General features: G+C 47.2%; 1 protein-coding gene across 3 annotated transcripts in view; it reads left to right on the top strand.

The window, feature by feature from the left end:
• Positions 1-250: 250 nt before the first annotated feature.
• LOC140458890 (cell adhesion molecule CEACAM3-like) overlaps positions 251-26,023 on the top strand; it is a 49,552-nt gene continuing 23,779 nt past the window's right edge. The window contains exons 1-5 of one of the 3 annotated variants that reach the window (XM_072553626.1): positions 251-654; positions 921-1,238; positions 5,412-5,729; positions 9,903-10,220; positions 14,165-14,482. In XM_072553626.1, the coding sequence (XP_072409727.1) occupies positions 603-654; positions 921-1,238; positions 5,412-5,729; positions 9,903-10,220; positions 14,165-14,482 (1,324 nt within the window). In that variant the 5' untranslated portion in view covers positions 251-602. Of the gene's footprint in view, positions 655-920; positions 1,239-4,730; positions 5,146-5,411; positions 5,730-9,902; positions 10,221-14,164; positions 14,483-26,023 lie in introns of those variants that run through there. The other 2 variants (XM_072553630.1, XM_072553629.1) reach the window with 2 other exon arrangements.

The raw sequence follows: 26,023 nt of genomic DNA on the forward strand, positions 1-26,023 counted from the left end.
AGTTCACTGATCAGAGCGTGATTATGAGGTGTTCATGAAAGTTTCTGTTCAAAGATGACCATCACACTATCGAGAGAGCGGACAATTCCATTGAAAGCGAAGGGCTGGTTTCACATTTTTGATAGAAATGGAATTATCTGATTCTTCTGTGGCAGGAATGTTGTTGGTCCTGCTTCAGACCAGACACTGGAGCTGCATAGATCCAGCTGCAGGCGGGGCCAGGCCAACTGCATTCCCTGAGGAACTGTGAATGGATCTAAGGACCATCCAGAAAGGCCAGGCACAAGCAGCGAACATGAAAATTAAACCAAGACCGTCCTGCCTGAGGGATGAATAGGCATCATGATAACATGACTGCAACATTTCGATTTCTGAACGAGCGGTAACCTGATTCTGCTGCAAACGTTTGTTCCTCATTATTAATCTCTCCCTGTAGTTTGTGCAATTTGTTTCCTGTCAGATGACCAGAACTCGGAGCAGTTAGCATTGCATCTTTTGAAACTATCTTCGGCGACCTGCACCAGGAGGAGAGGATCCGTCTGTAAATGTAACAGAGTCTGGAGGGGTTGTTGGGTGGGGAGGGACGGGGGAGTGCACTCGGGATGGCCAAACTGCCTCTTACCACCATCTCTATCTGCTTATTAATGGCAGTAGGTGAGATACACTTCCTCTTACTGACTATTCTCGATATTTTCCCACTTCACCTTTGCAGGGAATTCATTAGAAACTCCAGAGACGGTAAGCCTTGTAGCTCAGAGCCCAGGGTCGGAGGGAGGAATGCGAACACAGTAGAATAAGTATTTGGGAACTTGGAGAAACAAGACCAGGCAGGATTGTTAGGAAAAGCCAGAGCGATGTACAGCATTTTAGAGAAATATGTATCCTGGTTGTAACTTCCTTAATGATGTTGATTTCTCCAGCTGAGTCCCAGTCATTCACGATCCAGACCGAACACAAACAGATTAATGTGACTGTTGGAGAAACGGCAAACTTTTCAGTGAAACCATCAGCTGCTGTGAAGAGTGGGAACTGGGATTTCCGAGGGACAAACATTGGGTTATGGATCGCTTCATCTGCTTCAATAAGTAATTATTACAGGTTGCGTGCTGAGATTTTAACACCAAATGGATCGCTCCTGCTGAAGTCCGTGATGTTTTCAGACAGTGGGGAGTACACTGTTACCATGGTTCCTGAAGTGGGCGAGCAAGCATCAGCGATTCTCACCCTGCATGTACTTGGTAAGCTGCATGTTCTATTGCTCTGTGTATGGGATTGCCTGCGATAAAGGGAGGTGCGAGATGTACAGAAATTGTTTGCTCTGTGCACACTCGGTGTGGGGGAAGTTCAAACTCACTCTGGGTTGTATTAACTCAGAGCTGTGCACCTTAATGTCACTGTCACACATGGATCCTGAACGCTGGAACAGGATTCTCTTCCGTTTCCAATGTTTCCCATCGAGAAGCTGCATCCGGGGAGGTAAACGCCAGATGGGAAATGGAAAAAGAATTCGGAGCAAGTGTTTTCACGATTTCGCTGTAGTATTGGTTAGTAGGGTGGCGGGGAGTTGCGTGTGGGGGAGAGAGTTTGGAGAGCAGAGACCAGAGGGATAATGGAAAATAGGTGAGTCTGAGAGATTTGGTGTGAGAAGATGTCAGTGAGTGTATCTGAGCTGGCTTATCTTTTCTAACTTCAATGTGGCCCTCACTTGCAATATCTGCATTGTGACCACGATGACTACCAGATACCTTCATCTTTTGTATTTGAGATCTTCTGAAAATGCTTCTGTCAGTTTTACTACCTCGCTGCCATTTACCAGCTGACCCACATGATTGATCAAAGGCTCACATTTTACTAAGAACCCTTCCAAATACTGTACTTACTTTAGTATGGCAGATTAGGAAGGATATTATTTGGACAAGCTAGAAATCTTTTCTTTCGATCAAAGGAGACTGAGGGGTGTAAGTTACAGAAATGTATATGATCTTGAGAGGCATGGATAGGGTGAATGCACTCAGTCTTTTTCTCAAGTATACGGAATGGACATCAGTTTAAGGTTTGAGGTGAAAGATTAAACCAAACCTCAGAGGCAAGTTTTTTATACAGAGGGTAGTATGCATAAGGAATGAGCTGCCAGCAAAAGTGGTTGAGTTGGGTACATTAACAACATTTAAAAGGCATTTGGACAAATACATTGATAGGAAAGGATTAGAAGCGTTTGGGCCAAAAGCAGAGAAAAGGGGTAAGCATGGATGGACATTTTGGTCAGTGTGGACCATTTTGGACCAAATGGCCTGTCTCCATGGTGTAGGGCTCTATGACTCGATGACCATTCACAACTCCAGAGGCACTGAAGCAGCCATGTTCAAATGCTGCATAACCCGGACAATATGCAGACTTGTGCTGAAAAGTGACAGGGAACTTCAGCACCAAATGAATGTCAGTCAAAGACCATCTTCAACAGGATCCAATCAAGACTCGACATTCAATGATGTGACCATGTTCAGCAACCTCTTCAGGTAGTATTGTCCAAACTCTGAACTGAACTCACCATATGAATACAGTTGCTCCACGGACAGGTCAAAGGCACAGAATAATGCAGCATGTGACTCACCTCCTGACTCCCCAAAGACTGTACACAAGGCTGAATGACGAACAAGGTCAAGTATTCACTGTGAACAGTACAAAGGAAGCTTGACCTTATCCAAGGTAAAGCAGTTTGTTTGATTAGCACCACATCCACAAACATCCAACCCCTTCACCAATGATGCTCAGCGGCAGTAGCAGTGTCTACCATCTACAATAAGCCCTACAGAAATTCACCAACAATCCATAGACAGCACCTACCAAAACCACAACCATCATCCCCTTGAATGCATATCTTGGAATGTGATGACATGTATTTTGCTGTCCAAGCCACACATTTTCCTGACTTCATTCCACCATCCGAACTTATATAACAGCTCCTTCAGTGGAATTCCCTGGAACTGCCTCCCTAACTGCATTACTTACAACACATTCTCCCCGTGTCTGCGTGGGTTTCCTCCGGGTGCTCCGGTTTCCTCCCACAGTCCAAAGATGTGCAGGTAAGGTGAATTGGCCATGCTAAATTGCCCGTAGTGTTAGGTAAGGGTAAGATGTAGATGTAGGGGTATGGGTGGGTTACGCTTCGGCGGGGCGGTGTGGACTTGTTGGGCCGAAGGGCCTGTTTCCACACTGTGAGTAATCTAATCTAATCTAATCTACATCGACTACAGTGCTTCAGGAAGGCAGCTCGCTATCATATTCTCTCCAGCAGCAAGGTGCTAAAATTTGGCTCAGCCAGTGAGCCTACTGTCTGATGAATGAACATACATATATAAATATTTATAGCCTGTAGGACAGAAGGGAAATTTCAAATGTAAAGCTGCTGGATGACAAAGTTTCGAGACTCTCAGGCAGATAAACGATCGTGGTGATTAAAGCTGAACTTTCTGTGAGGCTCAGTTCAAAGATGTGCAGGTCAGGTGAACTGGCGATGCTAAATTGTCCATAGTGTTAGGAGCAATTAGTCAGAAGGAAATGGGTTTGGATGGGTTACTCTTTGTAGGGTGGGTGTGGACCCGTTGGGTCGAAGGGCCTGTTTCCACACTGTAGGGAATCTAATCTAATCATGCTGATGTCTGTCCTACACTGAAGCAATATAGATGGTTGCCAACCTGAAGATGTCCATTTGATGCATCACCTCTCTCTTTGCCGTTAGAAATAAAAACTGCGACAAACACCATCCAAGGTCATTGCATCACATTCTGAGTATATTCCATTTCAGAGACTGATCTTGCTTTCTTTTTGAACACCATGAATAAACGTCCTTCCATTATCCCCTCAGGCAGGGCCCAGCAGATGAGAATGGGTGATTCTGTCACTAAGCTTTCCTTCCAGTCAACCACCTGATGAAGAAGCAGCTCCCTGAAAGCAAGTGCTTCCAAGTAAACCTGTTGGACTGTAACCTGGTGTTGTGTGATTTTTAACTTTGTCCACCTCAGTCCAACACGGCGTTTCCAAGTCATTCCTTCCAGTCGTCATTGCTTCTTTTGTCGTTTTCAAGTGTTGGTTACCGCTGTCTCCTTTGATTTCTCAACCAGTAGGAAGAGATTTTCCAGAAAAGAAAGGTGATACTCGAGCAGTGAGTTGCTGGAGAAGGCTTGATGATGTGTGTAGTGCTTATGTGTACCCAATAGACTGTTGCCACAGTGTGCTCAAATTGAATTGGCTGATTATCTTTCGATTCTCACAGATCTTTATCCTTTATCCAAGACAAGGATCTCTTCAGCTGTATATATTCAGACATGTTCGGACTATTGCATCAAACTTTCAACATGTACATTGTAAATGATGAAAAGTCTTTGCTTTGGTGAGGGGTCACACATTAACTCTGCGATCTGCCTGTGTTTCTCGCAAGGCAAAGCTTTTCACTGTACCTCGGTACACGTGACAATAAATTTAATTCAATTCAGTTCACTGATCAGAGCGTGATTATGAGGTGTTCATGAAAGTTTCTGTTCAAAGATGACCATCACACGATCGAGAGAGCGGACAATGCCATTGAAAGCGAAGGGCTGGTTTCACATTTTTGATAGAAATGGAATTATCTGATTCTTCTGTGGCAGGAATGTTGTTGGTCCTGCTTCAGACCAGACACTGGAGCTGCATAGATCCAGCTGCAGGCGGGGCCAGGCCAACTGCATTCCCTGAGGAACTGTGAATGGATCTAAGGACCATCCAGAAAGGCCAGGCACAAGCAGCGAACATGAAAATTAAACCAAGACCGTCCTGCCTGAGGGATGAATAGGCATCATGATAACATGACTGCAACATTTCGATTTCTGAACGAGCGGTAACCTGATTCTGCTGCAAACGTTTGTTCCTCATTATTAATCTCTCCCTGTAGTTTGTGCAATTTGTTTCCTGTCAGATGACCAGAACTCGGAGCAGTTAGCATTGCATCTTTTGAAACTATCTTCGGCGACCTGCACCAGGAGGAGAGGATCCGTCTGTAAATGTAACAGAGTCTGGAGGGGTTGTTGGGTGGGGATGGACGGGGGAGTGCACTCGGGATGGCCAAACTGCCTCTTACCACCATCTCTATCTGCTTATTAATGGCAGTAGGTGAGATACACTTCCTCTTACTGACTATTCTCGATATTTTCCCACTTCACCTTTGCAGGGAACCCATTAGAAACTCCAGAGACGGTAAGCCTTGTAGCTCGGAGCCCAGGGTCGGAGGGAGGAATGCTAACACAGTAGAATAACGATTTGGGAACTTGGAGAAACAAGACCAGGCAGGATTGTTAGGAAAAGCCAGAGCGATGTACAGCATTTTAGAGAAATATGTATCCTGGTTGTAACTTCCTTAATGGTGTTGATTTCTCCAGCTGAGTCCCAGTCATTCACGATCCAGACCGAACACAAACAGATTAATGTGACTGTTGGAGAAACGGCAAACTTTTCAGTGAAACCATCAGCTGCTGTGAAGAATGGGAACTGGGATTTCCAAGGGACAAACATTGGGTTATGGATCGCTTCATCTGCTTCAATAAGTAATGATTACAGGTTGCGTGCTGAGATTTTAACACCAAATGGATCGCTCCTGCTGAAGTCCGTGATGTTTTCAGACAGTGGGGAGTACACTGTTACCATGGTTCCTGAAGTGGGCGAGCAAGCATCAGCGACCCTCACCCTGCATGTACTTGGTAAGCTGCATGTTCTATTGCTCTGTGTATGGGATTGTCTGCGATAAAGGGAGGTGCGAGATGTACAGAAATTGTTTGCTCTGTGCACACTCGGTGTGGGGGAAGTTCAAACTCACTCTGGGTTGTATTAACTCAGAGCTGTGCACCTTAATGTCACTGTCACACATGGATCCTGAACGCTGGAACAGGATTCTCTTCCGTTTCCAATGTTTCCCATCGAGAAGCTGCATCCGGGGAGGTAAACGCCAGATGGGAAATGGAAAAAGAATTCGGAGCAAGTGTTTTCACGATTTCGCTGTAGTATTGGTTAGTAGGGTGGCGGGGAGTTGCGTGTGGGGGAGAGAGTTTGGAGAGCAGAGACCAGAGGGATAATGGAAAATAGGTGAGTCTGAGAGATTTGGTGTGAGAAGATGTCAGTGAGTGTATCTGAGCTGGCTTATCTTTTCTAACTTCAATGTGGCCCTCACTTGCAATATCTGCATTGTGACCACGATGACTACCAGATACCTTCATCTTTTGTATTTGAGATCTTCTGAAAATGCTTCTGTCAGTTTTACTACCTCGCTGCCATTTACCAGCTGACCCACATGATTGATCAAAGGCTCACATTTTACTAAGAACCCTTCCAAATACTGTACTTACTTTAGTATGGCAGATTAGGAAGGATATTATTTGGACAAGCTAGAAATCTTTTCTTTCGATCAAAGGAGACTGAGGGGTGTAAGTTACAGAAATGTATATGATCTTGAGAGGCATGGATAGGGTGAATGCACTCAGTCTTTTTCTCAAGTATACGGAATGGACATCAGTTTAAGGTTTGAGGTGAAAGATTAAACCAAACCTCAGAGGCAAGTTTTTTATACAGAGGGTAGTATGCATAAGGAATGAGCTGCCAGCAAAAGTGGTTGAGTTGGGTACATTAACAACATTTAAAAGGCATTTGGACAAATACATTGATAGGAAAGGATTAGAAGCGTTTGGGCCAAAAGCAGAGAAAAGGGGTAAGCATGGATGGACATTTTGGTCAGTGTGGACCATTTTGGACCAAATGGCCTGTCTCCATGGTGTAGGGCTCTATGACTCGATGACCATTCACAACTCCAGAGGCACTGAAGCAGCCATGTTCAAATGCTGCATAACCCGGACAATATGCAGACTTGTGCTGAAAAGTGACAGGGAACTTCAGCACCAAATGAATGTCAGTCAAAGACCATCTTCAACAGGATCCAATCAAGACTCGACATTCAATGATGTGACCATGTTCAGCAACCTCTTCAGGTAGTATTGTCCAAACTCTGAACTGAACTCACCATATGAATACAGTTGCTCCACGGACAGGTCAAAGGCACAGAATAATGCAGCATGTGACTCACCTCCTGACTCCCCAAAGACTGTACACAAGGCTGAATGACGAACAAGGTCAAGTATTCACTGTGAACAGTACAAAGGAAGCTTGACCTTATCCAAGGTAAAGCAGTTTGTTTGATTAGCACCACATCCACAAACATCCAACCCCTTCACCAATGATGCTCAGCGGCAGTAGCAGTGTCTACCATCTACAATAAGCCCTACAGAAATTCACCAACAATCCATAGACAGCACCTACCAAAACCACAACCATCATCCCCTTGAATGCATATCTTGGAATGTGATGACATGTATTTTGCTGTCCAAGCCACACATTTTCCTGACTTCATTCCACCATCCGAACTTATATAACAGCTCCTTCAGTGGAATTCCCTGGAACTGCCTCCCTAACTGCATTACTTACAACACATTCTCCCCGTGTCTGCGTGGGTTTCCTCCGGGTGCTCCGGTTTCCTCCCACAGTCCAAAGATGTGCAGGTAAGGTGAATTGGCCATGCTAAATTGCCCGTAGTGTTAGGTAAGGGTAAGATGTAGATGTAGGGGTATGGGTGGGTTACGCTTCGGCGGGGCGGTGTGGACTTGTTGGGCCGAAGGGCCTGTTTCCACACTGTGAGTAATCTAATCTAATCTAATCTACATCGACTACAGTGCTTCAGGAAGGCAGCTCGCTATCATATTCTCTCCAGCAGCAAGGTGCTAAAATTTGGCTCAGCCAGTGAGCCTACTGTCTGATGAATGAACATACATATATAAATATTTATAGCCTGTAGGACAGAAGGGAAATTTCAAATGTAAAGCTGCTGGATGACAAAGTTTCGAGACTCTCAGGCAGATAAACGATCGTGGTGATTAAAGCTGAACTTTCTGTGAGGCTCAGTTCAAAGATGTGCAGGTCAGGTGAACTGGCGATGCTAAATTGTCCATAGTGTTAGGAGCAATTAGTCAGAAGGAAATGGGTTTGGATGGGTTACTCTTTGTAGGGTGGGTGTGGACCCGTTGGGTCGAAGGGCCTGTTTCCACACTGTAGGGAATCTAATCTAATCATGCTGATGTCTGTCCTACACTGAAGCAATATAGATGGTTGCCAACCTGAAGATGTCCATTTGATGCATCACCTCTCTCTTTGCCGTTAGAAATAAAAACTGCGACAAACACCATCCAAGGTCATTGCATCACATTCTGAGTATATTCCATTTCAGAGACTGATCTTGCTTTCTTTTTGAACACCATGAATAAACGTCCTTCCATTATCCCCTCAGGCAGGGCCCAGCAGATGAGAATGGGTGATTCTGTCACTAAGCTTTCCTTCCAGTCAACCACCTGATGAAGAAGCAGCTCCCTGAAAGCAAGTGCTTCCAAGTAAACCTGTTGGACTGTAACCTGGTGTTGTGTGATTTTTAACTTTGTCCACCTCAGTCCAACACGGCGTTTCCAAGTCATTCCTTCCAGTCGTCATTGCTTCTTTTGTCGTTTTCAAGTGTTGGTTACCGCTGTCTCCTTTGATTTCTCAACCAGTAGGAAGAGATTTTCCAGAAAAGAAAGGTGATACTCGAGCAGTGAGTTGCTGGAGAAGGCTTGATGATGTGTGTAGTGCTTATGTGTACCCAATAGACTGTTGCCACAGTGTGCTCAAATTGAATTGGCTGATTATCTTTCGATTCTCACAGATCTTTATCCTTTATCCAAGACAAGGATCTCTTCAGCTGTATATATTCAGACATGTTCGGACTATTGCATCAAACTTTCAACATGTACATTGTAAATGATGAAAAGTCTTTGCTTTGGTGAGGGGTCACACATTAACTCTGCGATCTGCCTGTGTTTCTCGCAAGGCAAAGCTTTTCACTGTACCTCGGTACACGTGACAATAAATTTAATTCAATTCAGTTCACTGATCAGAGCGTGATTATGAGGTGTTCATGAAAGTTTCTGTTCAAAGATGACCATCACACGATCGAGAGAGCGGACAATGCCATTGAAAGCGAAGGGCTGGTTTCACATTTTTGATAGAAATGGAATTATCTGATTCTTCTGTGGCAGGAATGTTGTTGGTCCTGCTTCAGACCAGACACTGGAGCTGCATAGATCCAGCTGCAGGCGGGGCCAGGCCAACTGCATTCCCTGAGGAACTGTGAATGGATCTAAGGACCATCCAGAAAGGCCAGGCACAAGCAGCGAACATGAAAATTAAACCAAGACCGTCCTGCCTGAGGGATGAATAGGCATCATGATAACATGACTGCAACATTTCGATTTCTGAACGAGCGGTAACCTGATTCTGCTGCAAACGTTTGTTCCTCATTATTAATCTCTCCCTGTAGTTTGTGCAATTTGTTTCCTGTCAGATGACCAGAACTCGGAGCAGTTAGCATTGCATCTTTTGAAACTATCTTCGGCGACCTGCACCAGGAGGAGAGGATCCGTCTGTAAATGTAACAGAGTCTGGAGGGGTTGTTGGGTGGGGATGGACGGGGGAGTGCACTCGGGATGGCCAAACTGCCTCTTACCACCATCTCTATCTGCTTATTAATGGCAGTAGGTGAGATACACTTCCTCTTACTGACTATTCTCGATATTTTCCCACTTCACCTTTGCAGGGAACCCATTAGAAACTCCAGAGACGGTAAGCCTTGTAGCTCGGAGCCCAGGGTCGGAGGGAGGAATGCTAACACAGTAGAATAACGATTTGGGAACTTGGAGAAACAAGACCAGGCAGGATTGTTAGGAAAAGCCAGAGCGATGTACAGCATTTTAGAGAAATATGTATCCTGGTTGTAACTTCCTTAATGGTGTTGATTTCTCCAGCTGAGTCCCAGTCATTCACGATCCAGACCGAACACAAACAGATTAATGTGACTGTTGGAGAAACGGCAAACTTTTCAGTGAAACCATCAGCTGCTGTGAAGAATGGGAACTGGGATTTCCAAGGGACAAACATTGGGTTATGGATCGCTTCATCTGCTTCAATAAGTAATGATTACAGGTTGCGTGCTGAGATTTTAACACCAAATGGATCGCTCCTGCTGAAGTCCGTGATGTTTTCAGACAGTGGGGAGTACACTGTTACCATGGTTCCTGAAGTGGGCGAGCAAGCATCAGCGACCCTCACCCTGCATGTACTTGGTAAGCTGCATGTTCTATTGCTCTGTGTATGGGATTGTCTGCGATAAAGGGAGGTGCGAGATGTACAGAAATTGTTTGCTCTGTGCACACTCGGTGTGGGGGAAGTTCAAACTCACTCTGGGTTGTATTAACTCAGAGCTGTGCACCTTAATGTCACTGTCACACATGGATCCTGAACGCTGGAACAGGATTCTCTTCCGTTTCCAATGTTTCCCATCGGGAAGCTGCATCCGGGGAGGTAAACGTCAGATGGGAAATGGAAAAAGAATTCGGAGCAAGTGTTTTCACGATTTCGCTGTAGTATTGGTTAGTAGGGTGGCGGGGAGTTGCGTGTGGGGGAGAGAGTTTGGAGAGCAGAGACCAGAGGGATAATGGAAAATAGGTGAGTCTGAGAGATTTGGTGTGAGAAGATGTCAGTGAGTGTATCTGAGCTGGCTTATCTTTTCTAACTTCAATGTGGCCCTCACTTGCAATATCTGCATTGTGACCACGATGACTACCAGATACCTTCATCTTTTGTATTTGAGATCTTCTGAAAATGCTTCTGTCAGTTTTACTACCTCGCTGCCATTTACCAGCTGACCCACATGATTGATCAAAGGCTCACATTTTACTAAGAACCCTTCCAAATACTGTACTTACTTTAGTATGGCAGATTAGGAAGGATATTATTTGGACAAGCTAGAAATCTTTTCTTTCGATCAAAGGAGACTGAGGGGTGTAAGTTACAGAAATGTATATGATCTTGAGAGGCATGGATAGGGTGAATGCACTCAGTCTTTTTCTCAAGTATACGGAATGGACATCAGTTTAAGGTTTGAGGTGAAAGATTAAACCAAACCTCAGAGGCAAGTTTTTTATACAGAGGGTAGTATGCATAAGGAATGAGCTGCCAGCAAAAGTGGTTGAGTTGGGTACATTAACAACATTTAAAAGGCATTTGGACAAATACATTGATAGGAAAGGATTAGAAGCGTTTGGGCCAAAAGCAGAGAAAAGGGGTAAGCATGGATGGACATTTTGGTCAGTGTGGACCATTTTGGACCAAATGGCCTGTCTCCATGGTGTAGGGCTCTATGACTCGATGACCATTCACAACTCCAGAGGCACTGAAGCAGCCATGTTCAAATGCTGCATAACCCGGACAATATGCAGACTTGTGCTGAAAAGTGACAGGGAACTTCAGCACCAAATGAATGTCAGTCAAAGACCATCTTCAACAGGATCCAATCAAGACTCGACATTCAATGATGTGACCATGTTCAGCAACCTCTTCAGGTAGTATTGTCCAAACTCTGAACTGAACTCACCATATGAATACAGTTGCTCCACGGACAGGTCAAAGGCACAGAATAATGCAGCATGTGACTCACCTCCTGACTCCCCAAAGACTGTACACAAGGCTGAATGACGAACAAGGTCAAGTATTCACTGTGAACAGTACAAAGGAAGCTTGACCTTATCCAAGGTAAAGCAGTTTGTTTGATTAGCACCACATCCACAAACATCCAACCCCTTCACCAATGATGCTCAGCGGCAGTAGCAGTGTCTACCATCTACAATAAGCCCTACAGAAATTCACCAACAATCCATAGACAGCACCTACCAAAACCACAACCATCATCCCCTTGAATGCATATCTTGGAATGTGATGACATGTATTTTGCTGTCCAAGCCACACATTTTCCTGACTTCATTCCACCATCCGAACTTATATAACAGCTCCTTCAGTGGAATTCCCTGGAACTGCCTCCCTAACTGCATTACTTACAACACATCGACTACAGTGCTTCAGGAAGGCAGCTCGCTATCATATTCTCTCCAGCAGCAAGGTGCTAAAATTTGGCTCAGCCAGTGAGCCTACTGTCTGATGAATGAACATACATATATAAATATTTATAGCCTGTAGGACAGAAGGGAAATTTCAAATGTAAAGCTGCTGGATGACAAAGTTTCGAGACTCTCAGGCAGATAAACGATCGTGGTGATTAAAGCTGAACTTTCTGTGAGGCTCAGTTCAAAGATGTGCAGGTCAGGTGAACTGGCGATGCTAAATTGTCCATAGTGTTAGGAGCAATTAGTCAGAAGGAAATGGGTTTGGATGGGTTACTCTTTGTAGGGTGGGTGTGGACCCGTTGGGTCGAAGGGCCTGTTTCCACACTGTAGGGAATCTAATCTAATCATGCTGATGTCTGTCCTACACTGAAGCAATATAGATGGTTGCCAACCTGAAGATGTCCATTTGATGCATCACCTCTCTCTTTGCCGTTAGAAATAAAAACTGCGACAAACACCATCCAAGGTCATTGCATCACATTCTGAGTATATTCCATTTCAGAGACTGATCTTGCTTTCTTTTTGAACACCATGAATAAACGTCCTTCCATTATCCCCTCAGGCAGGGCCCAGCAGATGAGAATGGGTGATTCTGTCACTAAGCTTTCCTTCCAGTCAACCACCTGATGAAGAAGCAGCTCCCTGAAAGCAAGTGCTTCCAAGTAAACCTGTTGGACTGTAACCTGGTGTTGTGTGATTTTTAACTTTGTCCACCTCAGTCCAACACGGCGTTTCCAAGTCATTCCTTCCAGTTGTCATTGCTTCTTTTGTCATTTTCAAGTGTTGGTTACCGCTGTCTCCTTTGATTTCTCAACCAGTAGGAAGAGATTTTCCAGAAAACAAAGGTGATACTCGCGCAGTGAGTTGCTGGAGAAGGCTTGATGATGTGTGTAGTGCTTATGTGTACCTAATAGACTGTTACCACAGTGTGCTCAAATTGAATTGGCTGATTATCTTTCGATTCTCACAGATCTTTATCCTTTATCCAAGACAAGGATCTCTTCAGCTGTATATATTCAGACATGTTCGGACTATTGCATCAAACTTTCAACATGTACATTGTAAATGATGAAAAGTCTTTGCTTTGGTGAGGGGTCACACATTAACTCTGCGATCTGCCTGTGTTTCTCGCAAGGCAAAGCTTTTCACTGTACCTCGGTACACGTGACAATAAATTTAATTCAATTCAGTTCACTGATCAGAGCGTGATTATGTGGTGTTCATGAAAGTTTCTGTTCAAAGATGACCATCACACGATCGAGAGAGCGGACAATGCCATTGAAAGCGAAGGGCTGGTTTCACATTTTTGATAGAAATGGAATTATCTGATTCTTCTGTGGCAGGAATGTTGTTGGTCCTGCTTCAGACCAGACACTGGAGCTGCATAGATCCAGCTGCAGGCGGGGCCAGGCCAACTGCATTCCCTGAGGAACTGTGAATGGATCTAAGGACCATCCAGAAAGGCCAGGCACAAGCAGCGAACATGAAAATTAAACCAAGACCGTCCTGCCTGAGGGATGAATAGGCATCATGATAACATGACTGCAACATTTCGATTTCTGAACGAGCGGTAACCTGATTCTGCTGCAAACGTTTGTTCCTCATTATTAATCTCTCCCTGTAGTTTGTGCAATTTGTTTCCTGTCAGATGACCAGAACTCGGAGCAGTTAGCATTGCATCTTTTGAAACTATCTTCGGCGACCTGCACCAGGAGGAGAGGATCCGTCTGTAAATGTAACAGAGTCTGGAGGGGTTGTTGGGTGGGGATGGACGGGGGAGTGCACTCGGGATGGCCAAACTGCCTCTTACCACCATCTCTATCTGCTTATTAATGGCAGTAGGTGAGATACACTTCCTCTTACTGACTATTCTCGATATTTTCCCACTTCACCTTTGCAGGGAAGCCATTAGAAACTCCAGAGACGGTAAGCCTTGTAGCTCGGAGCCCAGGGTCGGAGGGAGGAATGCGAACACAGTAGAATAAGTATTTGGGAACTTGGAGAAACAAGACCAGGCAGGATTGTTAGGAAAAGCCAGAGCGATGTACAGCATTTTAGAGAAATATGTATCCTGGTTGTAACTTCCTTAATGATGTTGATTTCTCCAGCTGAGTCCCAGTCATTCACGATCCAGACCGAACACAAACAGATTAATGTGACTGTTGGAGAAACGGCAAACTTTTCAGTGAAACCATCAGCTGCTGTGAAGAATGGGAACTGGGATTTCCGAGGGAGAAACATTGGGTTATGGATCGGTTCATCTGCTTCAATAAGTAATGAATATGCGTCGCGTGCTGAGATTTTAACACCAAATGGATCGCTCCTGCTGAAGTCCGTGATGTTTTCAGACAGTGGGGAGTACACTGTTACCATGGTTTCTGAAGTGGGCGACCAAGCATCAGCGACCCTCACCCTGCATGTACTTGGTAAGCTGCATGTTCTATTGCTCTGTGTATTTTTTTTTATTTCAAAAATATACTTTATTCATAAATGATTTGATGGTCTGTACATTGGATCATGCCATACATATGTCCATATTTACAAACACAGATTCAACTTTATTCTTGTCCTTTACAATCCTGTGCATTTTTTCAATCTTGTATATATACATATATTTGGCTGAGGCATCAGCAGAGCCCAAAAAAACGTCTGTATGGGCCCCCTGTTCTTCTTTCGGCAGGCCGATCTTACACAGTGGTATTTCCCCACCGCGCCTTGGCGGCAGCTGCCCCAAGCTTCAGCGCGTCCCTCAACACGTAGTCTTGGACCTTGGAATGTGCCAGTCTGCAACACTCGGTCGGGGTCAACTCCTTCAGCTGGAAGATCAACAGGTTTCGGACCGCCCAGAGAGCGTCCTTCACCGAGTTGATGATCCTCCAGGCGCAGTTAATGTTCGTCTCGGTGTGAGTCCCGGGGAACAGGCCGTAGAGCACGGAGTCCCGCGTCACGGCGCTGCTCGGGACGAACCTCGACAAGCACCACTGCATTCCTCTCCAGACTTCCTCTGCATAGGCACATTCCAGAAGGAGGTGTGTGACAGTCTCGTCCCCCCCGCAGCCACTTCGAGGGCAGCGTGCGGTGCGGCAGAGAGTCCGGGCGTGCATAAAGGATCTCACAGGCAGAGCCCTTCTCACCACCAGCCAAGCCACGTCTTGGTGCTTGTTGGAAAGTTCTGGCGATGAGGCATTCTGCCAAATGGCTTTGACAGTCTGCTCAGGGAACCGCTCGACAGGATCCGCCCTCTCCTTTTCCCGAAGGGTCTCAAGGACGCTACGTGCTGACCACTTCCTGATGGACTTGTGGTCAAAGGTGTTTTTCCTCATAAATTTCTCCACGAAGGACAGGTGATACGGAACGGTCCAACTACTCGGAGCGTTCCGCGGCAGCGAGGCCAGGCCCATCCTTCGCAACACCAGGGACAGGTAGAACCTCAGTACGTAGTGACACTTGGTGTTTGCGTACCGGGGATCCACGCACAGCTTGATGCAGCAACACACAAAGGTGGCCATCAGGGTGAGGGTGGCATTGGGCGTGTTTTTTCCCCCATTGCACCGGTCTTTGTACATAGAGTCTCTTCGGACCCGGTCCATCTTTGATCTCCAAATGAATTGGAAGATGGCCCGGGTGACTGCGGCGGCACAGGTCCTGGGGATAGGCCAGACCTGTGCCACATATAGCAATACTGAGAGTACCTCACACCTGATGACCAGGTTTTTTCCCGCGATGGAGAGCGACCGTTGCCCCCATCTGCCTAGTTTCTGTCTCATCTTCCTGATCCGCTCCTCCCAGGTCTTGGCGCACGCCCCAGCCCCCCCGAACCAAATACCCAGCACCTTCAGGTGGTCAGTCCTGACGGTGAAGGGGATAGAGGATTGGTCGGCCCAGTTCCCGAAGAGCATGGCCTCGCTCTTGCCTCGGTTTACCTTGGCCCCCGAGGCCCGTTCGAACTGGTCGCAGATGCACACGAGTCTGTGCACGGACAGCGGATCCGAGCAGAAAACAGCGACGTCATCCATGTACAGGGAGGCCTTAACCTGCAGGCCCCCGCTGCCAGGAATAGTCACCCCTCTCAGGCTCGCATCCTTCCTGATGGATTCGGCAAATGGCTCTATGCAACACACAAACAAGGCGGGTGAGAGGGGGCATCCCTGCCTGACTCCAGATCTTACAGGGAAGCTATCTGATTCCCACCCATTGATTGAGACTGCACTGACAATGTTGGTGTAGAGCAGTCTGATCCAATTTCCGATTCCCTCCCCAAAGCCCATTTTGGAGAGGACATCCCTCATATATGTATGCGATATCCTGTCAAAGGCTTTCTCCTGGTCAAGGCTGATGAGGCATGTGTCCACCCCCCTGTCCTGCACATAGGCGATCGTATCCCTGAGGAGTGCGAGACTCTCAGAGATCTTCCTGCCCGGTACAGCACAGGTTTGGTCCGGGTCGATCACCGATCCCAGAGCAGACCTGACCCGGTTGGCGATGACCTTTGACAGGATTTTGTAGTCTGCATTTAACAGTGAGATCGGTCTCCAATTTCTAATTTCCTCCCTCTCCCCCTTCCGCTTGTAGACGAGGGTGATGATGCCTTTCCTCATGGATTCACTCATGGTACCTGCCCGGAGCATACTGACATACACCTCCAGCAGGTCCTGGCCGATCAAGTCCCAAAGAGCGGAATAAACCTCGACCGGTAAGCCGTCGCTTCCGGGAGTTTTATTCTTTTCGAAGGACTCGAGGGCCTTGGTCAGTTCATCCAGAGATAGCGGCTGGTCCAGCCTCTCTCGTGTTCCGTCATCTAGGACCTCCGTGATAGAGGACAGGAACGACTGGGAGGCCGCGCTGTCGGTCGGCTTCGAGTCATACAGGCTGGCGTAGAAGGATTTGCTGATCCTCATGACGTCAGCCTGAGATGACGTTACCGAGCCATCTTCTTTCTTCAGGCTGCTGAGCACGGAGCTATTGCTCTGTGTATGGGATTGTCTGCGATAAAGGGAGGTGCGAGATGTACAGAAATTGTTTGCTCTGTGCACACTCGGTGTGGGGAAGTTCAAACTCACTCTGGGTTGTATTAACTCAGAGCTGTGCACCTTAATGTCACTGTCACACATGGATCCTGAACGCTGGAACAGGATTCTCTTCCGTTTCCAATGTTTCCCATCGGGAAGCTGCATCCGGGGAGGTAAACGCCAGATGGGAAATGGAAAAAGAAATCGGAGCAAGTGTTTTCACGATTTCGCTTTAGTATTGGTTCGTAGGGTGGCGGGGAGTTGCGTGTGGGGGAGAGAGTTTGGAGAGCAGAGACCAGAGGGATAATGGAAAATAGGTGAGTCTGAGAGATTTGGTGTGAGAAGATGTCAGTGAGTGTATCTGAGCTGGCTTATCTTTTCTAACTTCAATGTGGCCCTCACTTGCAATATCTGCATTGTGACCACGATGACTACCAGATACCTTCATCTTTTGTATTTGGGATCTTCTGAAAATGCTTCTGTCAGTTTTACTACCTCGCTGCCATTTACCAGCTGACCCACATGATTGATCAAAGGCTCACATTTTACTAAGAACCCTTCCAAATACTGTACTTACTTTAGTATGGCAGATTAGGAAGGATATTATTTTCTACTAATTGTTATATAGTCCTCAAAACCAACTCTAATATAAAGTTACTGTAACAGAGTTGAAAAATTGACCACAACCCCTCTCCCACTTCAGCCTGAGTTCCAACAACAGTCCTTCTGATATGCACCTGCAGTTTACAAGCTGCTATTTACATGTTGTAAGTGGATTTAAACTAAACTTTCAAACTTTTAATAAATATTTACTGTTTCCACTCTAAACACTTTATATTGGTAATTATCCTTCCTTAATAGAAATGTCTATTTGATTTTCACTGATGAGGATGAAATTCAACCATGTTACAACTTCAGGAGGCCATTAAATTCAACTTGATTAGATTCTACAAACAACAAGGGGACAACCACATCTTTACTCTGTATTTTTTAATCTGTGTTTGTCACTATTCCCTTGATCTTTGGGTGCAAGACTTTGCTCAACTCATCTACATCTACACCTAAGTTTCAATTGTTGATCTTTCTCTTGTCATGATCTCTCTTTTTACAACCTTTCTCCTGTGCCAATGGTTTTTTGGAGATTGTGTTTACACCATTTATTCCTTTATCTTCCATAATAATACATTGGGCCTATAAACATTTCCTCAAGGAATGGTCTACACCTTTTCACACTAATTTGTTGTGTGCCTTTCTAATTGTACAATTACCTAAACAGTTTAAAATACTATAGGGGAGTACTTTTCCTTCCAATTTTTCCTCTATAAAAAGATCGGAACTGTGGCAAAAACTAGGCCTTACATATCTGCCCCTTTTAAAAATGTTTAGAACATAGAACATAGAACATAGAAGAATACAGCACAGTACAGGCCCTTCGGCCCTCGATGTTGCGCCGATCAAAGCCCACCTAACCTACACTAACCCACTATCCTCCATATACCTATCCAATGCCCGCTTAAATACCCATAAAGAGGGAGAGTCCACTACTGCTACTGGCAGGGCATTCCACGAACTTACGACTCGCTGAGTGAAGAACCTACCCCTAACATCAGTCCTATATCTACCACCCCTTAATTTAAAGCTATGCCCCCTTGTAATAGCTGACTCCATACGTGGAAAAAGGTTCTCACTGTCAACCCTATCTAACCCCCTAATCATCTTGTACACCTCTATCAAGTCACCCCTAAACCTTCTTTTCTCCAATGAAAACAACCCCAAGTGCCTCAGCCTTTCCTCATAGGATCTTCCTACCATACCAGGCAACATCCTGGTAAACTTCCTCTGCACCCGTTCCAGTGCCTCCACATCCTTCCTATAGTATGGCGACCAAAACTGCACACAATATTCCAGATGCGGCCGCACCAGAGTCTTATACAACTGCAGCATGACCTTAGGACTCCGGAACTCAATTCCTCTACCAATAAAAGCCAGTACGCCATATGCCTTCTTCACTGCACTATTTACCTGGGTGGCAACTTTCAGAGATCTGTGTACATGGACACCAAGATCCCTCTGCTCTTCCACACTACCAAGTATCCGACCATTAGCCCAGTACCCCATCTTTTTATTACTCTTACCAAAGTGAATCACCTCACACTTAGCTACATTGAACTCCATTTGCCACCTTTCTGCCCAGCTCTGCAGCTTCTCTATAACCCGCTGTAACCTGCCACATCCTTCCTCACTGTCTACAACTCCTCCGACTTTTGTATCATCCGCAAACTTGCTCACCTAACCTTCTAACCCTTCCTCCAGGTCATTTATAAAAATGACAAACAGCAATGGTCCCAAAACAGATCCTTGCGGAACACCGCTAGTGACGGCACTCCAAGATGAACCTTTGCCATCAACTACTACCCTCTGTCTTCTTCCAGCCAGCCAATTCCTAATCCAAACCTCCAACTCCCCCTCAATGCCATATCTCTGTATTTTCTGCAGTAGCCTACCATGGGGGACCTTATCAAACGCCTTACTAAAATCCATATATACCACATCTACCGCTTTCCCCTCATCTACCTCCTTAGTCACCTTCTCAAAGAATTCAATAAGGTTTGTGAGGCACGACCTATGTTTAGAACTGCTTGCTTACAGAAACTTGGTTAACTTCCCTTATGGTTCTTCCTAAGGAGAATCTCATCTTATCCAGTATATCTATATGGAAACTACAAGTTTAGCTGTGATCTCCTACTGTATTAACCGTCGAAACCTTTCGCCCATTTTGCGTTCTGGTTCAGTGCTATCCTGCAGGGAAGAAAAGCCGTCATCCTTGGTGACTCCTGACCAGCTGTTTTGTGAATCTCGTCTGCCTTCTGAGCAGCTCGGCATGGCCAAGAAGGGCTGGCCAAGCCAGCGAGGCCCACATCCTGTGAATGTTTAACAAACAAAAAATCGGCAGCTATGGACAGTCACATTACTGAAAGCCTGGGGTCTCCTGTACTAGAAACCAAGATATGACATAGAATTTTTCCATTAATTTCACTTTTCACTCACCTGTACAAATCTACTGTATTACATGGAACAATTCAGCGCAGAACAGGCCCTTTATCCCTCGATGTTGCTTTTCCACAAACACCCATCTGCCACAAGTAAGGGATTATATATTTGTTTTTCATCATAGAATATTTATCAGTGAAATATTTGTCATCACGCATATGCCTTGACTCATCATTTACTTTTCTAAATGATGCCGTCATGTAAAGAAGGGGAGTAAATCTCGACTTTGATTCATTTTGTTTTCTTTCTGTACTCATTTTTTAATTTCAAATATATATTTTGGTTCATAGATATTTTTTGATATTTGTACAGTGATGCCATTCATATATACATTACATGTCTTTACATACAGAGATCAGACTGAATCTTTTGTATTTACAATTCTGTATGTTGACCATCTGGATGTTGAGTTGAGACATCAGCGGAGCTCAATTACTGAGTCGGCCCCCCGTTGTTTTTTTTAGATTAGATTACTTACAGTGTGGAAACAGGCCCTTCGGCCCAACAGGTCCACACCGCCCCGCTGAAGCGTAACCCACCCATACCCCTACATCTACATCTACCCCTTACCTACCACTACGGGCAATTTAGCATGGCCAATTCACCTGACCTGCACATCTTTGGAGTGTGGGAGGAAACCGGAGCACCCGGAGGAAAACCTCGCAGACACGGGGAGAACGTGCAAACTCCACACAGTCAGTCGCCTGAGGCGAGAATTGAACCCAGGTCTCTGGCGCTGTGAGGCAGCAGTGCTAACCACTGTGCCACCGTGCCTCCCAGCAGGCAGACCTTATGTGGCGGTCTTTCCCCACCACGCCTTGGCGGCAGCTGCCCCAAGCTTCAGCACATAGTCCTGGACCTTGGAATGTGCCAGTCCGCAACACTCATTCGGGGTCACCTCTTTCTACTGGAAGATCAACAGGTTATGGACAGACCAAAGAGCGTCTTACACCGAGTTGATGATCCTCCAGGCACAGTTGATGTTTGACTGAGTGTGTGTTCCAGGGAACAGACTGTAGAGCACAGAATCCCGTGTCACAAAGCTGCTCGGGACAAACCTCGACAAGCATCTCTGCATTCCTTTCCAGACTTCCTTTACATAGGCACATTCCAGAAGGAGGTGTGTGACAGTCTCGTCCTGTCTGCAGCCGCTTCAAGAACAGTGTGAGGTGACGCAGAGAGTCCAGGTGTGCATAGAGGATCTCACCAGCAGAGCCCTTCTCACCACCAGCCAAGCCATGTCTTGGTGCTTGTTGGAAAGTTCTGGCGATGAGGCATTCTGCCAAATGGCTTTGACAGTCTGCTCAGGGAACTGCTCAACAGGATCCGCCCCCTCCTTTTCCCGAAGGGTCTCAAGGACACTACGTGCTGACCACTTCCTGATGGACTTGTGGTCAAATGTGTTTTTCTTCATAAACTTCTCCACGAAGGACAGGTGATACGGAACGGTCCAACTACTCGGAGCGTTCCGCGGCAGCGAGGCCAGGCCCATCCTTCGCAACACCAGGGACAGGTAGAACCTCAGTACATAGTGACACTTGGTGTTTGCGTACCGGGGATCCACGCACAGCTTGATGCAGCCACACACAAAGGTGGCCATCAGGGTGAGGGTGGCATTGGGTGTGTTATTTCCCAGTTGCCCAGATCTTTATACATTGTGTCCCTTTGGTTCTGGTCCATCCTTGATCTCCACATGAAGTGGAAGATGGCCCGGGTGACTGCGGTGGCAAAGGTTCAGGAATAGGCCAGACCTGTGCCACATATAACAAAACTGAGAGAACCTCACACCTGATGACCAGGTTTTTACCCGCGATGGAGAACGACTGTTTCCCCCATCTCCCCAGTTTCCTGATTTGCTCCTCCCAAGTCTTGGCACACATCCCAGTCTCCCCGAACCAAATACCCAGCACCATCAGGTGGTCGGTCCTGATGGTGAAGGGGATGGAGGATTGGTCGGCCCAGTTCCCGAAGAGCATGGCCTCGCTCTTGCCTCAGTTTACTTTGGCCCGTTCGAACTGGTCACATATGCACTAGTCTGTGCACGGACAGCAGATCCGAGCAGAAAATGGCAAATTCATCCATGTACAGGGAAGCCTTAACCTGTAGGCCCCCGCTGCCAGGAATAGTCACCCCTCTCAGGCTCGCAACCTTCCTGATGGACTCGGCAAATAGCTCTATGCAGCACACAAACAGGACAGGAGAGAGAGGACTGACTCTCACCCATTGATTGAGACTGCACTGACAATGTTGGTGTAGAGCAGTCTGATCCAATTGCAGATTCTCTCCCCAAGGCCATTTTGGAGAGAACATCTCTCATGTACGGATGCAATATCTTGTCAAAGGCTTTCGCCTGGTCCAGGCTGATGATGCAGGTGTCCACCCTCCTGTCCTTCACATAGGTGATCGTATCTCTGAGGAGTGCAAGACTCTCAGTGATCTTCCTGCCCGGTACAGCACAGGTTTGGTCCGGGTGGATCACCGATCCCAGAGCAGACCTGACCCGGTTGGCGATGACCAAGGTTTTGTAATCCACATTTAATAGTGAGATTGGTCTCCAATTTCTAATTTCCTCCCTCTCCCCCTTTGGCTTGTAGATGAGGGTGATGATGCCTTTCCTCATGGATTCACTGTCATGGTACCTGCCCGAAGCATACTGACAAACACCTCCAGCAGGTCCTGGCCAATCAAGTCCCATAGAGCAGAATAGAGCTCGACCGGTAAGCGTCGCTTCCGGGAGTTTTATTCTTTTCGAAGGACTCGAGGGCCTTGGTCAGCTCATCCAGAGAAAGCGGCTGGTCCAGCCTCTCCCGTGTTCTGTCATCTAAGACCTCCGTGATAGAGGACAGGAACGACTGGGAGGCTGCGCTGTCGGTCGGCTTCACGTCATACAGACTGGCATAGAAGGATTTACTGATCCTCATGATGTCAGCCTGAGATGACGTTATTGAGCCATCTTCTTCCTTCAGGCTGCTGAGCACGGAGCTCTGTTTGTGCACCTTCTGGAAGAAGAAACGTGAGCACGTCTTGTCCTGCTCCACCGAGCGGACCCTGGACTGGAAAATCATCTTGGAGGCCTCCGAGGCAAAGAGCGAGGCTTGCTGGCCCTTCACCTCCTGGAGGTCCTCTGTGACATCGACCCCCATCTTCTGCAGCAGGAGCAGGTTCTGCATACTTCCCTGGAGCTGGGACAGTTTTCCTCGCCTCTCTCTCGCCTCCTGAACACCTTTGAGGATGAAGAACCTCTTGATGTTCCCTTTTACTGTTTCCCACCAGTCCGCTAAACAGGGGCTTCACGGTTCTCCAACCTGCGTAGTCCCTCTTGAGCTCCTGAATGTTTCCCGGGGTCAACAGCTTTGTGTTCTGCTTCCACGTTCTCTTACCAGCCCGCTGTTCGTCCTGTAGGTGACAGTCGGCCAGCAGGAGGCAGTGGTCAGAGAAGAACACCGGCTTGACGTCGGTGGATCTGACCGAGAGCGTTCGGGACACAAACAGGTAATCTATCCTTGAGCGGATAGACCCGTCTGCCCGTGACCAGGTGTATCTACGCTGCGCTCCATCTGCAGGGGTGCTGAAGACGTCACGCAGCTTGGCATCTTTTACCGTGTCCATCAGGGCTCTGGACGTGGCGTCCAGTTTACTGTCCCCCCCGGCCGGATCGTCCATCTGCATCAATGATGCAGTTGAAGTCTCTGTCCAGAATGACCGGCCTGGACATAGCCAGCAACAGTGGAAGCTGCTGCAGGACGGCCAACCATTCACTATTACCCACTGGGGCGTACACATTAATCAGTCTCAGGGGAGCATTCCTATACATGACGTCGGTGACCAGGAGGCGCCTCATCACCTTAACCTTGGAGATGGTGTAATTGCCTCCTTGCAGCAGGATACCCAGGCTGCAGGAATGGTTATCATTGGTCCCCCCAACCAAACTGACAGCCCATGGGCCCACAAGCTTGACCACCTCGTGTAACTGCTGAGGTGCGGTATCCCACACTCCTGCAGAAACAGGGCATCAGCTGTAACGTTGGCCAGGAAGGCTATCATAGAAACACATCGCGTAGAAGATTAAATGCTATGCATTTTAATGCTGGCAATTCTAATACCCATCTTACAGTTTTCAAAGTTACCACTGTCTCTGGGGCAGATGTCTGCATCCCCACGGTAAAGGCGAACTGTTGGACACTTGCAGGGCTGAGGTAGCTGTCCAGCTCCTCGCTGGGGTCATTTCCCCACTCTGGTGTCATCGGGCCATGACCAGGTTCCGCACAGTCCAGTTCTGTGTCTGACAGCGGGGCTGTCAGAGGATTGCTGCTCCCAGTTAAGTGGAGTTGTGGGGCAGTGGGTACCTCCTGGTTTTCACCTGGTTAGGGAGGGGGGATTGGCCGTGGGCTTTACCAGCCCCCTCAGAGGGTGCGTTGTTTCCTGGTTGGTGGGTGTTGCCCTCCTTTCTCCCCTCGGCACTCTGCCTCTTCTTTTGGTGATGACCCTCCTTGCGCCCATCTTCACCATCTGAAGAGCAGCCTGTATCCTCCTCGTGCAGCTGCTGTTTTCCCTTTGCTGGGTGGCTTTGGGGACCTGGCGGGTTTTCCGTTTCCTGTTTTTCACCAGTATCCAGACCCCTGCCTCCTTGGTTCCTTCCTCCTCCATTGTCTCCGTCTGTCCTGTCGTAGCTTGGGTCGGCTGCTGTACCTCTCCACTGGCTGCTGCCTGGTCCGTTCCAGCCTGTCCTTCTTTCTGTGTGCCCCCAGACTCAGTTCCCCTGCTGTCTGATTGGAACTTGCTGGTCTTTGGGGGTCAACGGCTCACCGTGCGACCCCCGGCCATCTGTGTGTAAGTGGCTGCACCGCCCCCGCCCCCCCCCCCCCCCACCCCCCCCTCCGTCTTGGGTAGGCCTTGTAAATGTGACCTGCCTCTCCGCACAGATTACAGTTCTTCGCCTCCTTACAGTCCTTTGTCAGGTGACCCCCTTGCTTACAGTTCCTGCAGATGGTCACCTTACAATCTGCTGCCATGTGGCCTGACCTCCCGCAGGTTCGGCACACTTTCGGCTGCCCTGCGTACATCAGGTCACCTCTGCTCCCTCCGATTGCGAAGCTGGAGGGTGGGTGGAGGATGTTCCCGCTGGCGTCCACCCTCAGGGTTACCTTAACCTGCTGCTTGCTGTCCAGATACCAAACGGGTCAACCACATCCATGCTGTCGCCTTCGACCTGCACATACTGTCCAAGGAAGGTCAGGACAACAGCTACTGAGACGTGGGGTTTGTTCATATGGATGGTAACAACCTGACGCCTCTGTGCAAGAAGCACACACAAGACCACCAACAAAATGGAGAACAGAGGCTCCCCTTCCTTCTCCTTGAATACCTTCAGGAGCTGCTTCACACTCCTGAAGGTCACATTGAAATAGCCTGCCCCAGGGAAATCCTGCAGGCAGTACACGTCGTTTTTTTAAATTTCAAAAATATACTTTACTCATAAAATATTTTGATGAGTTCTACAATTGGTCATGCCATACATATGTAAACATTCAATTTCTTTGCATACAGAGATCGGAATTAATCATTCCTATATACAGGTCTGTACATTTACTATCCATATATTCAGCTGAGGTGTCAGCAGAGCCCACTTACTGAGTGGGCCCCCTGTTCTTTGGCAGACAGACATTACACGGTGGTCTATCCCACTGCGCCTTGATGGCAGCTGCCCCAAGCTTCACTGCGTCCCTCAATACGTAGTCCTGGACCTTGGAATGTGCCAGTCCGCAACACTCAGTTGGGATCAGCTCCTTCAGCTGGAAGATCAACAGGTTTCGGACAGCCCAGAGAACGTCCTTCACTGAGTTGATGATCCTCCAGGTACAATTGATGCTCGTCTCGGTGTGCGTCCAAAGGAACAGACCATAGAGC

This window comes from Chiloscyllium punctatum, chromosome 34, assembly GCF_047496795.1.
Source record: "Chiloscyllium punctatum isolate Juve2018m chromosome 34, sChiPun1.3, whole genome shotgun sequence".
Lineage (NCBI taxonomy): Eukaryota > Metazoa > Chordata > Chondrichthyes > Orectolobiformes > Hemiscylliidae > Chiloscyllium > Chiloscyllium punctatum.